This window comes from Bactrocera oleae, chromosome 3 (genome assembly GCF_042242935.1).
Source record: "Bactrocera oleae isolate idBacOlea1 chromosome 3, idBacOlea1, whole genome shotgun sequence".
Lineage (NCBI taxonomy): Eukaryota > Metazoa > Arthropoda > Insecta > Diptera > Tephritidae > Bactrocera > Bactrocera oleae.
The window spans coordinates 26,902,591-26,920,477 of record NC_091537.1 but is presented as its reverse complement, the minus strand read 5'-3'; the positions used below and the strand labels follow the sequence as shown (position 1 = coordinate 26,920,477).

At 35.0% G+C, this 17,887-nt stretch overlaps 1 protein-coding gene across 1 annotated transcript; it reads left to right on the top strand.

Annotated features, from left to right (window-relative positions):
- The first annotated feature begins 4,281 nt into the window (after positions 1-4,281).
- Positions 4,282-7,112, top strand: LOC106627640 (seminal metalloprotease 1). The gene is made up of 2 exons (XM_014247820.3): positions 4,282-4,622; positions 6,380-7,112. Exons 1-2 carry the CDS (start codon positions 4,367-4,369, stop codon positions 6,919-6,921), a joined length of 798 nt encoding a protein of 265 aa, XP_014103295.2. The 5' UTR covers positions 4,282-4,366; the 3' UTR covers positions 6,922-7,112.
- Positions 7,113-17,887: the final 10,775 nt, after the last annotated feature.

The window sequence follows — 17,887 nt, the reverse complement described above, 5'->3', positions numbered from 1 at the left end:
TGGCTGCAATTAGGCTAACTCCAGTCGTCGTTTTAACGAGGAAATGCTCTTTGCGGAAAGAGCATGTTAACAAATTTACCTTTTTTTATATTTTGCCTTCCGTATGGCAACAAAAACAATTTTCATATAGTATATAATTAATTTGGAGTGCATGTAAACAACTTGCAACAAAATTAATTTATGCAGTAGAATTTCGAGGCGTAATTTAAATAGCTGACTAGTGTTCAAGTGCGCAACAACAACAATAACGAAAGCTTGGTTTTATTATATGTGGCAGAAATGTTTCTGTTTTGGCATAGAGTTGCAAGTTTAATGCTCTTTTCTTGTAAATATTTTGTGGTATAATTTACTTTATTCTTAGCCATCCATAATAGCACTATGATGAAACTAGTTTATATGAATATAGAGGCCCTTTCAAAGGGTTAGGTGGGTTTCAGAGGTTCAAAATAAAAATCCTTTTTACGGTGGTACAACACGTGGATGGGAAGATATTTTCTTGAATCGATTTTAAATTTTTGGAGAATATTTTAAACATTAAAAAATCGATTTTTTGAAATTTTCAAACCTACCATTAATAATATCTAATACTGGAAAACGCGAACGTAGCATACTCCCCCACTTCAGAATTTTGATATGGTTAGAACAGTATTGAAGTGCCCCTAATGATTTTTAATGTTAATTTATTATAAATCGTCGTTGTTGTTATTGTTAAAGCGGTAACTAAACCCAGCGTCTGGGTAAATATTTAGGAATTTGTTTTTCCAGTGCAGTCGAACTATAGAAAAATGAGTATTAGATTTCTTAGATTTAGGTGGTGGAGATGGTACCCATTGCATGCTAGATATACATATGTTCTATATATCGAGTCTCACATATGATCTGCCATATACGAGTATCAGCTGTTGTTGGTAAATTATATTTTTTTGTGGGAGGCGGAGCAAGTGTCTGCAAGGATGGTTTTAATGAAAGCCACGTTTGAAGAGCTAAATGAATGGAAATGGAAAAAGACGGAGTTGGTGCGGGAATATACTGTCTGGAAGTAGACATAAGGCACCTTTTTAAGCTCGCGGATCACCACAGTATACTTCAGGCAAAGTTTTTAGCTGTGGGAAAGCCTCTAATGCATCAGGAGGCAGCTCCAGAGTTAACATCTAGGCAGCAGTGAAGAGTGTCACCAGGAACAATTGATTTCACTTCTACAAGTCACAAAGGTATCGAAGGCAATGAGATGGTGGACGAGATTGCCAAGAAGGTTTACGGTTGTCATCCGAAAACGATACCAACATTGGTAAACCCGTGCATTGTCTTTACGATTCGGACAGGAGCATTTCAGGGAAAGCGTACAAAGCGGTAGATCAGAAATACAGTTACATAAAGTTCCTTTCACTTTTCACTTCTGATAAAGGGGTTCACTTTTGATATAAGGAAAATGATTGGAATACTCACTAGTCATAGCCTGGTGGCGGCTCCTGCCTGCAGAATGGGGCTCGACAGATAAAGATGACTACAGGAAATGTTAAGATCAAGACACCACGGAAATAATGGAGAATATCTTGTGCACTATACAAGGCAATGGTTCAAGCTTTAAGTAGTCTGAAACCACACTCCACTTTCACGACATGGAAAGTTGGACCACGACCACTTTTCGAATTATTTTACATCCCTAGCGTTGCTCCTACAGAAAATGAAATTAATATTTAAAGGCCCTAGTTTGATCGCGCAATATCTAAACTAAATATCTATGCTAATTCGTTTTTGGTATTTCAAAGAATCATTTAGAGACACCCACTTCCAGAACATCTTAAGAGAGTATTGAGGAATATTTAAATTAGTCTAACGGTTTCAATTTTTATTTTCTCTACGCTTAGCTATCTGAACAGTCTTTTACCTAACTGAGATGTCACCCTTTGCGTTAAATACACGTCGCCCCCAACACCACTTTATTGTGATCCTAAACTTATGCAACATTATCAACTCGCCGCAAGGTATGCTTAATAATTTAGTTGCGCAGGTATTAAAAAAAAAAAAAAAAACATATAATGTCAGTCGTCACATATATGCACACGTATATCTACTAATGATTATGGTATATGGTATGATACCATAAATTATTGAATTATTTGATATTAACATACCTACTGCTCGATTACACATTAAGCTTTGCATATTCCGCCAGTTTATGGTACATGTATTACAGTTATTCGGTGGAGTTTTACAGCCATCAATTAACATTAATATTGAAAATGAACCCCTATTTTACGCATCGTAAACGAATAATAAAATTGGATATTTTGGCCTTGACTCCTTTGAACTTACACAATATTGTTCACTTATTATTCACGTTGAACTTTTAAAGGTTCATAAACATCTCTTCAAATTCCATATTAGTTAAAACGTTATGTAGAACATAATGGGTTATGTTTTGTTAAAAAATTTACAACAACACTTTGTAAGATCAACCCAATGAATCAGTCAAAATGTTTCAAGTTCTTGTGAATCAGCACCAATAAAATTGAAAACTTGTTGCCGTTTGATTCATATATCATTGAAATTTTAACTATGGTCGTCGTTAAAAGTGCCCACTTAATAAATATGCTTAATACTTTAAGTGGTATTTCGAACCCAGCGCCACCTATTAGAGATAATTACTTATAGTTCGAATATTATTTTTTATATGCTAAATACTAATTAAATCGGATAATAAAAATGTGATATTGACCGTTAACCACGTTTTATGTTCTGAGATAGCCGATTGTGTAATATGTGTGAAATTATATGGATGAAAAGGCATGGTCACATTTTTGATCTGTGTGCTCCACGAACTTAAGCTGAGATTTTCTCGAAATTTCGGATAAATCAGCTTTTGTTAATCCTATATATTCATACATATAATATATAGAAATTGCTGAGGTCCAGATCAATAAAGTAATTTTTTCACCCAGTGTAACGATTTAAAATATCCCTTTTAAGTGTAGAATCAGTAGTTAGCTAACAATGTGTCCAAATACCTATTAAAACCTATACAATTTGATGTGAATGAAGTAACATTTGTAATAGTTCTGATAATCTTACTTATCAATGATTTTTGCTTCGAAGCACATAACACATTATCTTTCCCGAGCGTAAAAGAAAAAAACAAGCGATCTACGAGTAAATTATTTACACGAGAGAAAATTCTATGTCAATAATAAAATCAATAGTGTGAGATTGAGAAATGTCTTTTACAAAAAGATTAGTTAAAATTGTAGGTATCGTATTAAAATTTTCGTCTAGTAAGAAATTTTCTTTATCTGAAACTTTTTCATATATATATTATTCTCGAAACAACAAATAATGAAAGTAAACGTTTGCAGCGAGGAGTATAAGATAATATAACGTCTGATATAAATCAAATTATTTTTTCAATAAATGGCTTTAGTAATCGCTATCTGCAATCGGATTTCCCTAAATGGCGTTAGAGACATAAGGCAGTTAAGTGATGGCTTGATTCATTATTGTTTGAGCACGGTAAACCGGCGCAAGTGGCATAAACCAAATGGTGGTATTGTATTCGAAAAAATGTCTCACAAATATTTCAAGCAATTGAAAAAATTTTTGATTGAAGAGACTTTAATGAAAATTGTCTACACTTCCAAGTACTGAAACGCGTTCGCTAATTAACTAAATTGTCGCTTAACTCAACTTTTAATTATTTGCAGTAAACTAGATCGTAAATTACAACTATGCTACTTTACGTATATTATAGTAAAACAATCAAATATACTCAGCTTACTTAAGCACTACCTTTCAGATAAATATTTTACAATATCAAATTTTTGTTTTATTGATTTTCCCATGGTCTACTTTTAACCACCTTATTTTTACTGCAGCCGTACGAAAGTGACATCTTTCGATAGCAGGCACGAAGATACGTACACCATTAATAGGTTGGAAAAAAGTGCTTCCCGAAAAATCTAACGCTTATCGAACTTTAAACCAAACGATAGATAATCAATTTATTGTACGCAGAGCTGCCGTCGTATCAGGGGTTGTAAGTAATTACGTGATGCATGTATTGCTGATATGGGCTCACATGAAATTAAAATATGATTATACTCGTAAATTTTGAAAATCATTATCTGATATTTAATAAAAGTTTCGGCACAAATAAATACTAAGAAACAAGCATACCTGCATACTGTAATGTGACCACAGAAGAGTTGTGTAGCTATCTTATCTAGTCGATTTGACTAGGAAATTTTACCAATCGCATTTTATTTATTCGCAAATATGAATAGGACAGCTATCGGAAATTAATGACAGTTACTTTCGCGAGCTTCAGACAAATGCATTGCAAGTGTTAAAACTTCGCACATAATTTAAAATCATGACGATGGGGCTTCTTAAAATACTAATTTGGCCAATATTTGGTTCATTGCTCAGCACAAACCCTACTTGTGGTATGCCCGTATCAACATTGTTGGATGCTGAAGAGATAGCGGGCATGTTTGAAGGCGATATGATCTTAACTGCAGATCAAGAACGTCTGCTAAGAAGTCCGCTTCAAGGTCGAAATGGTTTGGTTGACGAGACCAAGCGGTGGCCAAATCGTATAGTGTACTACAAAATTGTCGGCGATTTCGGTATGTGCAAAGAACTATAATGTGTTGAATGTATATAAAAGGCATTAAGAAATTAAGAGAAGTGTAAGCCCTGTGGCCGAATTAGCTCACTAAAAATCTCGTAATTTTAAGTGTTTTGCAATTAAAGTGTGGTTATACTTGTGAATCTATAAGATACAAATGCCACCGCAATAAAAGTCTGTGATAAAACTTTGGATGCATTCATGGATAGAATTCACTATTTGGATTGACTGCATTAATATTTGGCATTATTCATATATACTCGAGCATATGTTTTTACGCAAGTTTGTGAAGATAATTCACATACTGAAAATCAAAATGTATGCTTTAGTATATGAGTAGTATTTAATGGACCGTTTTCACCCATTTTGGCACTAAACCCCACAAATTTACCGATATATTCAGTAAAAAGTCAGCCATAGGCACCAGGATCTACATATTTGCTATCTGGAGCCTTGAAAAGATATGTTCCAAACTCAATAATTTTTAGACGTAATACAATAACGCCATTAGCTTCCATCTAATAAACTGTTAATCAAAGGAATCCGATTGAAAAATTCTGATTAGCCCGATTTCACAAAATTAACAATGTAACATATGAATAAACAAGAAAAAACGTTAACTTTGGTTGCACCGACGCTATAATACGCTTCACAGAACTTGATTCCGATCGTTCAATTTGTAAGGCAGCATATGACATAGTGATCTGATGATTATTGACTTAAATAATAGTCAATGCCAAATTTCGTGAAGATACCTCATCAAATAAAAAAGTTTCGCATACAAGTACATGATTCCAATTGTTCAGTTTGTATGACAGCTATATGCTATAGTGGTCCGATATCGGTCATTCCGACAAATGAGCAGATGTTTTATGAGAAAAAACAGGTGCAAATTTCAGATCGATAACTTAAAAATTGAGGGACTAGTTTGCGACAGAGGGACATGTCTAAATCAACTCAGCTCATCATGCTGATAATTTATGTATATATTTTAAAGGGTCTTCGACATTTCCTTGTGGGTGTTACAAACTTTGTGACAAACTTAATATACCCTGTTCAATGTATAAAAATAATTTTTATGTAATTTTATAAAAGTAGGCGGTACCATACGCGTTGTCAAATTTTGATAGCGACACCTATGGAAATCTTTTTAACTATTAGGTTGTGCGTTCTATGGAGAGTGGGCGAGGTTATCAGCCAATTTTACTATTTCATTGGGAGATGCCAAAAAGATTTGTTCTGCACGGATTTGGGTAATGTAGCTTTAGTGGTTTGTGAGATATTTAATCAAACTTATTAAGGGGCGAGGTCCTGCCAGTTTTTAAAAATTTTTAAATCACAAATGCCTCTTCTTACTGCTATTTTGTATGTGCACTAAGTTTCATGAATATATCTCAATTTTTTCACAAGTTACAGTCAACCGGAACTCAACTCGCCTCATCTGATCTGATCATTTAAATATGTATACATATAACTTCATATATACAAGTATTTTGATTAGTTTAATTTGATACAAACCACTGTAGCTGAACAAAACTATTATACTCTGTAGCAACATGTTGCGAGAGCATAAAAATGTTGAACCAATCCAGGCAAAAGTTTATGTATCAATTCGGTTTGCGCGCGCAGTTTAAATGGGCCAGGGCTTATCTTGATCTTGAGTGTATATTGTCACAAAGTGTTAGAGTTTACAATTTTTCGCTTGCAGAGCATAATTTTTCAAATAATCAAATGTATTTTACCCTTATATTTCAGATTTAATTCATCGCCAAGCCATTTCAGATGCTATAGAGGTTTTGGAAGCGCGTACATGCTTGAAATTTCATGAGGCCAGTGAAACCTCCAAGAAATACGTGGCAATTTCATCCAACGCGGGTGGCTGCTACACCGCTGTTGGCTATCTGGCCAAAGTGCAGACAATGAACTTGGAAAAATATCCAATTGGCGAGGGCTGCTTCAGACCGGGCACCATATTGCACGAGTTCATGCACGCGCTTGGCTTTTATCATCAGCAAAGTGATAGCGACCGCGATAAGTACATAGAAGTTATCTACGACAATATTGTGCCGGGTAAAGAGCCTAACTTTGAAAAATACGACGCGACGGTTGTGACCGATTTCGATGTGGGTTACGACTATGATAGCTGTCTACATTATAGACCCCGTGCATTTTCGAAGAATGGGAAAGATACGATAGTGCCGTTGGACGCGACGGCGGTTATCGGTCAACGAGAACATTTGAGTAAAAAGGATATAAACAAAATTAATACCATGTACAAATGCCCCATATTGACTTAAAATTTGAATTAATAATGAAGGGATTAGTTAATGTAATTCGCCTTTCTTCTAACAAGGGATCAAAGATAAATTATAAGGTGATACAACTAAGGGCTTAAGTAAATATTTAATATAATTGTGATACCTACTCGCTATTAATTTATTTAGTTCTACGTTTTGTAGAAATTTCCTATTAAATACCTTAAAATAAATACTATAATTATTCATTATTTGGAAAATAATTTAGATTCTTAATTTGTTGGTTTAGTAATAACAGTTCAACATAGACCAATATTTATTAGGTGGAAATAAGCGTCACATTCAACAAGCCTATAATAGTTGATCTGAATTTACTAAACCTATTAAAATTGGTAAACATGAATTAAAATTTACCTTCCTAATAAAGAGGGTTAGTTATAGCTCAACTCATAATCAAAAACTATGCCTTGTCAACGCTATTGAATCAAAAGTTATGAGGATCTGCATCGCTGATTTAAACTACTACCAAATCTCGAACCTACATTTTTCATCCTCAGCCATAATATGATTAGATGGATTGCTTGCCTCATTATTGAAGCCTTTGAAAGCATTTTTTTAACCTATTTTTAATATTGTAGGGCAACGGATTCAGTGTCAAATTTAAATATCGAAAATATATGCGAAATATTTTTCCAAATATTTTTCATAGTAACTTATTAATAAACAGAGTTATGTCAATGGTAACAAAATGGTAAAGAAGGTTTACATTTTTTAACCAACAGTTGGACCATACAAGTCGGTTACAACATTTTTTTACATTTACTTGTAGTATTTAAACGAAATTTCGGTCACAGATTTCTGACTCTGACTGTGTCTTATGAAGGGCCTAGCCGTCAATAGCACGTTGTTGTTAGTTTCTAACAATCTTAACATAATCCTTCAAAAATAAAATTAATAAACAATTGATAATTATATAAGCAAACAAGTAAGGAAGGGCTAAGTTCGGATGTAACCGAACATTTTATACTCTCGCAAAGTCAAATGGTATACTCGTTTGAGATTTCTTTGTGGATTGACTGATATTTTCGGTAGAAGGTCAACTATAGGCACTGGGGTCCACATATTTAGTACTTAGGGGCTTAAACAGTTTTGGTTCGATTTAGACAATTTTTGGCCACAAGGTGGCATACTTTAATCGCATTATTCACGCAAAGTTTTATCCCGACACAGTCATTGTTGCCTGATTTGCATAGTGGAAAGTGAAAGAATCAAGTGGTATTTAAAATGGTGTCCTATGGAAAATAGGCGTGGTTGTAATCCGATTTCGCACTATGACATAGAAACATGAAAAGAACGTTACGCACCGAATTTGGTTGAAATCGGTTAAGCAGATCTCAAGATATGGGTTTTCACCTAAAAGTGGGCTGTGCCACGCGCACTGTCTAATTTTGAACGCGGTTCCTATAAAGTCATCTTATACCATCTCAGAGATAAAATTTAATGTCTCTGGCGTGTTTAGTGCTTGATTTATCGCGCTTTTAGTAGTTTTTAACAGTACCGTTATATGTGGAGTGGGCGGAGTTGCCACCCGATTTCAACTATTTTCACACCGTCAATAGTAGTGCTAAAAACATTTGCTTCCAGTGAATTTTTTTATTATAGCATTAGCGGTTTAGGATATATGCACATTAAACCTATTAGAGGCGGGACCACGCCCACTTTAAAAAAAAAAAATTTAACTGCAGATGCCCCTCTCAAATGTGATCCTGTATACCAAATAACAGTCTTGTATCTTATTACGGAGCTTAGTTATGGCAAGTTATTTGTTTTTGATTAATGGCGTTTTGTGGGCGTGGCAGTGGTCCGATTACGCCCATCTGCAATACCAACCGTCTCACGGTACCATGAAACATGTCTACCAAGTTTCATAAAGATATCTCAATTTTTACTCAAGTTAGAGCTTGCACGGACGGACGGACAGACGGACGGACGGACAGACAGTCACCCGGATTTCAACTCGCCTCTTCATCCTGATCATTTATATATATATAACCCTATATCTAACTCGATTAATTTTAGGTGATACAAACAACCGTTAGGTGAACAAAACTATTATACTCTGTAGCAACAGGTTGCGAGAGTATAAAAATAACAAGTAAGGAAGCGCTAAGTTCGGATGTAACCGAACATTTTATACTCTCGCAAGGTCAAATGGTATACTCGTTTGAGATTTCTTTGTGGATTGACTGATATTTTCGGTAGAAGGTCAACTATAGGCACTGGGGTTCACATATTTAGTACTTAGGGGTTTGAACAGTTTTTGTTCGATTTAGACAATTTTTGGCCGCAAGGTGGCATACTTTAATTGCATTATTCACGCAAAGTTTTACCCCGATATAATCATTGTTACCTGATTTGCATAGTGGAAAGTGAAAGAATCAGATGGAATTGAAAATGGTGTTACATGGGAAGTAAGCGTGGTTGTAGTCCGATTTCGCCCATTTTCGCACTATGATATAGAAACATGAAAAGAACGTTATGCACCGAATTTGGTTGAAATCGGTTGAGCAGATCTCAAGATATGGGTTTTCACCTAAAAGTGGGCTGTGCCACGCCCACTGTCTAATTTTGAAAGCGGTTCCTATAAAGTCATCTTATACCATCTCAGAGATAAAATTTAATGTCTCTGGCGTGTTTAGTGCTTGATTTATCGCGCTTTTAGTAGTTTTTAACAGTACCGTTATATGGGGAGTGGGCGGAGTTGCCACCCGATTTCAACTATTTTCACACCGTCAATAGAAGTGCTAAAAACATTTGCTTCCCGTGAATTTTGTTATTATAGCATTAGCGGTTTAGGATATATGCCCATTAAACCTATTAGAGGCGGGACCACGCCCACTTTTTAAAAAAAAATTTTAACTGCAGATGCCCCTCCCTAATGTGATCCTGTGTACCAAATAACAGTCTTGTATCTTATTGCGGAGCTTAGTTATGGCAAGTTATTTGTTTTTGATTAATGGCGTTTTGTGGGCGTGGCAGTGGTCCGATTACGCCCATCTGCAATACCAACCGTCTCACGGTACCATGAAACATGTCTACCAAGTTTCATAAAGATATCTCAATTTTTACTCAAGTTATAGCTTGCACGGACGGACGGACAGACGGACGGACGGACAGACAGTCACCCGGATTTCAACTCGTCTCTTCATCCTGATCATTTATATATACATAACCCTATATCTAACTCGATTAATTTTAGGTGATACAAACAACCGTTAGGTGAACAAAACTATTATACTCTGTAGCAACAGGTTGCGAGAGTATAATAAAGTACTCGTTTATAAGGCAACAACATAAAAGAAATCAGTAGATTGTTAAGGAATAATCTTAGAATATCATGTAAAATTTTATTTTATATAAGCCATTCGAATATCTTAAAATGATATTTTCTGTATTAAGACCCGATTTTCAAAATAGCAATCGTGTACTTCTGTTAAAAACAATTTGGGGAAATTAAGATATTTTATTATCTCCCAAAAAAATTGTGTTTTTACAAAACATAACTCTCCACCACAGAATTCGTAACGTAAGTCTTTTTTATATATCTCTCCAAAAGTGAACATATTACACGATATATCGAATTTCTTAATAGAAATGAAACATGTTATGAACAACAAGTAAGGAAGGGCTATGTGGCTATTATGGGTGTAACCGAACATTTTATACTCTTGCAATTTGCAAGATTTAAAGCTCGGAAAATCCTTCAGGTGCTGGCAAAACTTTATATTAAACAAGTAAGGAGGGGCTAAGTTCGGATGTAACCGAACATTTTATACTCTCGCAAAGTCAAATAGTATACTCGTTTGAGATTTCTTTGTGGATTGACTGATATTTTCAGTAGAAGGTCAACTATAGGCAATGGGGTCCACATATTTAGTACTTAGGGGCTTAAACAGTTTTGGTTCGATTTAGATAATTTTTGGCCACAAGGTGGCATACTTTAATCGCATTATTCACGCAAAGTTTTACGCCGATATAATCATTGTTGGTTGATTTGCATAGTGGAAAGTGAAAGAATCAAGTGGTATTTAAAATGGTGTCATATGGAAAATAGGCGTGGTTGTAATCCGATTTCGCCCATTTTCGCACTATGACATAGAAACATGAAAAGAACGTTACGCACCGAATTTGGTTGAAATCGGTTAAGCAGATCTCAAGATATGGGTTTTCACCTAAAAGTGGGATGTGCCACGCGCACTGTCTAATTTTGAACGCGGTTCCTATAAAGTCATCTTATACCATCTCAGAGATAAAATTTAATGTCTCTGGCGTGTTTAGTGCTTGATTTATCGCGCTTTTAGTAGTTTTTAACAGTACCGTTATATGTGGAGTGGGCGGAGTTGCCACCCGATCAACTATTTTCACACCGTCAATAGAAGTGCTAAAAACATTTGCTTCCAGTGAATTTTTTTATTATAGCATTAGCGGTTTAGGAGATATGCACATTAAACCTATTAGAGGCGGGACCACGCCCACTTTTTAAAAAAAAATTTTAACTGCAGATGCCCCTCCCTAATGTGATCCTGTGTACCAAATAACAGTCTTGTATCTTATTGCGGAGCTTAGTTATGGCAAGTTATTTGTTTTTGATTAATGGCGTTTTGTGGGCGTGGCAGTGGTCCGATTACGCCCATCTGCAATACCAACCGTCTCACGGTACCATGAAACATGTCTACCAAGTTTCATAAAGATATCTCAATTTTTACTCAAGTTAGAGCTTGCACGGACGGACGGACAGACGGACGGACGGACAGACAGTCACCCGGATTTCAACTCGTCTCTTCATCCTGATCATTTATATATATATAACCCTATATCTAACTCGATTAATTTTAGGTGATACAAACAACCGTTAGGTGAACAAAACTATTATACTCTGTAGCAACAGGTTGCGAGAGTATAAAAATGTTGCGAAAAAGTTAAACATCCATTATTCGATGAAATTGTGAATAAATTACAATCAAATTTGGTATCTTCTTGACTTATATTGAAGGCCATAAACTTAGACTCAGTTTTATTGTTACATTTTATTTCGTGTCAGCTAAAATTATATTAAAAACACTTTCAAATGAAAGAGTATGTATGTGATATTAACTCGACCGAAAACGTCAACCAGAGGATTGGAATTCATTCTATTAGGAATATGAGGCTTAAACCAAGATACTATATATTTTAATTCATCAATTCTAATAAAACATTCCCAGGGTTGCCTTCAGATACCTCACATACCATCACCAATCATATGGAGTAAAGTCTGCCGGATAGTCGTAAATCCTGATATTAGTTATATGGGGGTTGGGTCAAGCTTTTACCCAATTTTATCCATTTTAAACTGTTATCGCTCTCTCGGTTTCATTAAGAAAACATATTCGCCGATATATGCGGTATAAAGTCATCCGGAAGTTGGAAAATCTTTATATCAGGTATTAGGGGGCTAAGTGTAATATTGACCCGATTCAACCCATTTTTCACATACACACATAATAGTATCAGGAATAGATGCTCTCTGAATTTCAATTATAATTTTCACACATTCGGGTCTATATATTCTGTACGTTGAACAGTTTTGGTTCGATTTGCATAATTTTTGGTCAATAGGTGGCATATTTTAAAGGTACTAATCTTGCAAAATTTTATCCCGTTATATTAATTTCTTTTTGAATTGTATACCAAAAAGTTAAAGAATCAGATGAAATAAAAAATTGGCTTGTCCATTTGAACAGTGTACCATAGGAATGCCAGAAGAATTTCATATACCGAATTTGGTTGAAATCGGTCAAATAGGTCCCGAGATAGGGATTTCCATCGGTGTCACGTCCATTGTCCAATTTTTGTATTGGTTCCTATAAAACTCATATGCACCAGCCTATGTGTAAAATCCAAAGTCTCTGACTTGTTTATTTAATGAGTTATCGCACTTTTAGCAGTTTTAATCATAACTGTTATATGGGGAGTGGGCGGGGTTAGCACCCGATTTCACCCATTTTCACACTGTCGATGGCGGTTATATGATTTGTTTTGAGTAAATTTGATTATCAAAACTTTAGTGGCTTAGGAAATATGCCCATTTCACATTTTATAGGGCGGGCTCACTGTTTAAAAAAATTTTAAACTGAAAATGCCCTACCCTAGTGCGATTCGTTGTACCAAATAACACTCGATACAAAATTATAGAGATTAGTTATGGTAATTTATTGGTTTTGGATTAATAGCGTTTGGTGGGTGGTACAGTAGTCCGATTACGTCCACTTATAATAGCAACCGTCTTACGGTGCCAAGAAACATGTCTACCAAGTTTCATCAAGAAATCTCAATTTTTACTAAAGTTACACAGACGGGAGGACGGACGGACAGATAGTCACCCGGGTTTCAACTCGTCCTTTCATCCTTATCATTTATAGATGCATAACCCTATATCTAACTCGATTAATTTTAGGTGATACAAACAACTGTTAGATAAACAAAACTAATATACTCTGTAGCAACATGTTGCAAGAGTATACAAATTGGTATATGAGTAAATATATGATATTCAGATCACTCTTAACCTTAGGTGACTGGTGTAAACAAAGTACTATAAAAAAAGTAAGGAATGGCTAAGTTCGGGTGTAATCGAACATTTCATGGCCCGGTATTCTCGAAGGGGCCCGTATTTTCCAAAAAATTAAGTGAATAGTTGAAAATTAGAATGCTTTTCATAGGTGATTAATTAGAACTTTTAATAAGACGTTGTGATTACCGATAAAGGAACGTTTTCTCACTTTTGTAGATTGTCACGAAAAATTCGGCAAAGCTATTGCCGCTTTAATTTTTAAAACATTGGAAAATTACAACATTCCTTTGGAAGATTGCCGTGGACAGGTTTACGATAATGGTATTAGTATGAGCGGTAAATGCGTACAAATAAGTATGCAGTCTTCCGCCTTGTGCTGCCCAAACACTGAAATTGGCTGGAGTCGATTGGCTGAATGCTGTCTTTGAGCAATCATTTTATTTGTATGTCGTTCAAAATTTTTTCAATATTTTCAGTAGCAGCACACAACGTTGGGAAATTCTGAAATCCAAAAAACCCACCCCACTTCACTGTCTGTCAAAATATTTTTCCAAAAAGTATTCCGTTGATGTACCGATAAGTTGTCCAATGAAACTATTCACGATGGAAATTTTGAAACCCGTCTTCATACGTTTGCATCGCTTTTAGAATATTTTACCTGTTTTGGTTTCAAGTGCAAGCAATGATCAAAAATTGTCATGCATCATGCTCGTCACGGGGCAGGATTTCACGACTAGATACTCTGTGCCTACAGGCAGAACTAGCCAAGAAGTTAGACTTCCAGACTATTATCGACGTATTTGCTGCCGCCAAAGCTCGAAAAGATCAATTTTAAGTCCCAAATAATTAAAGATTGGAGGATTTTAAACTGCATGTTAAAAAACTTATTTACGATAATTAAAAGGTTTCAAAAGAACCGTTGTTTCATTAATTATATCAACAAATAAATGTTTGGATGAGGTGTTTCTATCTTTTTATTAACTGTCAAGTATTGCTATGCCTATATTCATATATTGCGGTATAATCTGAGAAAAGTATTTTTAACTGAGAGTCTATGTATGAACTTGCTTATTCATTATTGATTTTCAAATTAGTACAGAAAAAATTTGTTCCACCCAACATCAACAAGAAATCAAATTTAATACAGTTGTAATGAGAGCATAAAACACTACGTTGTATTTGGCATTGAAGTAGTAAGTGAAAAGATAGTGAATAAAATTTAAAAAGTATTAAAAACATTCCTGTAGGGAGGGTGCCCCACCTTTATACCCCTGGGTCCGGTTTTTCTCTCGTCGGTATAGTATAAAGCCAACCGGACGTTTAAATATTGTATATTAGGTCTATGGGGTCTAAGGAATGTTTTGATTGTATCTATCTTTGGCAATACCCATACTAACACATACTTATAATATATTCCCTCAATTTCATTAAGTATTTCCAATATATATGGAGTAATATAATAATATGAATAAGAATCTGTCGTCTTCACAATTATAACTCACATATTGGCCGGTATATGCATTATAGCAAACCGGAAATTCGAAAATCTTTGTATTAGGTATATGGCGGCTAAGATAAGCCTTCATCCAGTTCAACTCATTTTAGACATACAGACAAACTGCTATCAGGGAAGGATTTGCTTCGAGTTTCAATAACATATCTCACAGATTGACCGATATTTTCGATAATATCTTCGATGTACTAAATCGGTGGTGATGCGGTAAAGCCATTGCATACAATTTTTTATCAACTTATGCAATTACAATTATATTTTTATTTTTTCTTTCATATTAAAACAAGTTTTTTCTTTGATATTAATTTAAGTTACACTTTTTGAGCGTGGTTACCGATAAGTGAACAAATTTCTTTCTTTTATTGAATAAATGAGAAGTTATTATTATCTAAAATATTTTTTTTATCTTACAATACATGTAGGTAATTCAGGAATTTGTATAATTGAAACTAGAGGTTTATGGTAACTGAAATAAGAAACATCAGTTTTACTTGATATCCTCTAAATATCTGGAAAATACCGCGCCAATGGTGGTTCCATATTTTGTTGTGGATTCTTGTGGATCATTATTAATTTTCAAATTAACTTTTTCCGAAAGAGAAGTTATCAACCGCTCTGATATTTTATCAGCGAAGTTGATGTTCTAATTGCTACCCAATATAAGTGAAAATTTATTACCATTGATAATCCAAATAAAATACCTAATTTCAATTGAAATATTCAAGTCAAACGAGACACACTTCAAAAGGTGGGGTAGCTATTTACCAAAATAATAATAGTGTTACTAATACTATGACTCCGAATATTGAATAAATTATTTTTATTAATTAAAATTTTACTAAATTCCATATTTTTATATCCCATTAATAATATTGTATCTTAAATATTATTATTTTTGAACCACCCTGCTATCTCTTCAACTGATTTGTTCCGCTTGAGATATGCGAAAATGCGCCCAAAAGTATGCAGACCTTATGCGCATGCTTTGTGATCGTATTAGGGTTATTTCTGTTACGGAATTTCTGGATTCGGTCCCCACGATAAAAGCTATACAATAGTTTAAAATTGTGGTATATAGGAAGTAGGTGTATTTTTAGTCTGATTTTGTCCATTTTCACAATGGAACATATATAATATTACATACAAAATTTTGGAGAGATTTGGGTTGTCATCTAAATGTGGGCTGATCACGCCCATTGTCCTTCTTCTGACCCCGGTCCCAATGAGTGCGCGGGGTTTTGCTGCTTCGATGCCTTGTGCCAAATTATAGCTTTATATCTTAATTTATTGCTCAGTTATGGAACTTTATAGATTCTCGTTTAATGGCGTTTTTTGGGCGTGTCAGTGATTCGATTACGCCCATTTACTACGTCCTCTCTTTGTTTTCCAAGTACTCAAGCTACAGGTTGCACAGGCAGACGAACGGACGAACTGATAGACAGATAATCACTCGGAATTCAACTCGTCTCATAATCCTGATCATTTATATACCACATCAATATCGATTAGTTATAGGTGATCCAAACAGCCGTTAGTCGAAAAAGAACTAATATAATTTATAGCAACATGTTGAAAAATTATAATATTGCCCAATAATAATATATTTAAAGTGACTAATGTGTATATGTTTCACATTTGAAAGAAGACTGCAAAAATATCACCCAGTACTTATACAAAATATTGTGGGAATTGAAAAGATACATTAAGTAATTTAAATGACTTAGTGAGAAGGTTATGGTTAGATGCCAATACCAGAACTGTTGGTCAACAGATAGTGGAGATGGATTCACATGCACGGAAACCGTTGTAAAGGCAAATATTTTTGAAAGTTAAGGTTTCACGAGATCTTATTGCGATACGACTATTCCATAATGGAGTAATATATGCAGTCATCGACGAGCTCTCGCGCCGATAAGACGTCTCTTTCGCATTCCGAGTGTTTTTCGAGTTTATTTACTTTCAGTTTTTCGGATATTTTTCCCCCTTTTTCGGACTTTTGATATACGTTTAATCAGTTCTTTCTTACTTTCGCTAGTGGAAACTTTTTGAATAAGTGCCCCGGGACTTCAAAACATAGAGGCGAATCGTTTTGCCATATTTGATACGGGACCTGGTAACAAGAAACGGAAAACTGGTAAAAGTGCCCCGATTATGGATTTTCCAGATCTTCCTGAGTTAAAAGTTGACGACAAAAAATTCGTAGTGATTAAAGCTACTGAAACGGCCAAACCCCTTTTTTCCTACTCTTACTTTGCCATTTATCGTGCAATTAAGCAAATTAGCCGTTACATCCACTCTATATCTACCCTTCGATCTGGAAAATTGCTTCTGCTTGTTAAGAATAACTAAGTTGCGAAAAAATTCAGGAAAGTAAAAGAACTGTTGAACATATGTTCCATATCAGCCACCCTACACGAAACTCTCAACCACGTAAAGGGCACGATATTTTCTCTATTTCTAAACAACGTACCAAAGGAAGAAATAGTAAAAGAGCTCAGCCCTCAAAGTGTTGTGTCAGTGTTTTAATTTAATAAGTTTATTGAAGGTAAACCGCACCCATCAGGGTTTTGTTACTAACTTTACACCTTTACAAGTTACCTAATAAAATCAACGTTGCTTGGTGTAAACTTTTAGTACGTCAATATATTCTTTCGCCAATGCGTTGCAAAAACTGCCAACTTCTTGGTCACACGACAAAGCATTGTAACTGTTCCCCTCTTTGCGTAAATTGTTCCCTTCCTCCCCTTGCAGCAGCCGATTGCAAACGCATTTTTTGCATCAACTGTTACCAACAACATGTATCACCCTAAAAAGAATGTTACTATAAAAGTTAAAGCAATAAACAAACGTTAAATGCGCGAAGCAATAAAAATTCATAAGCA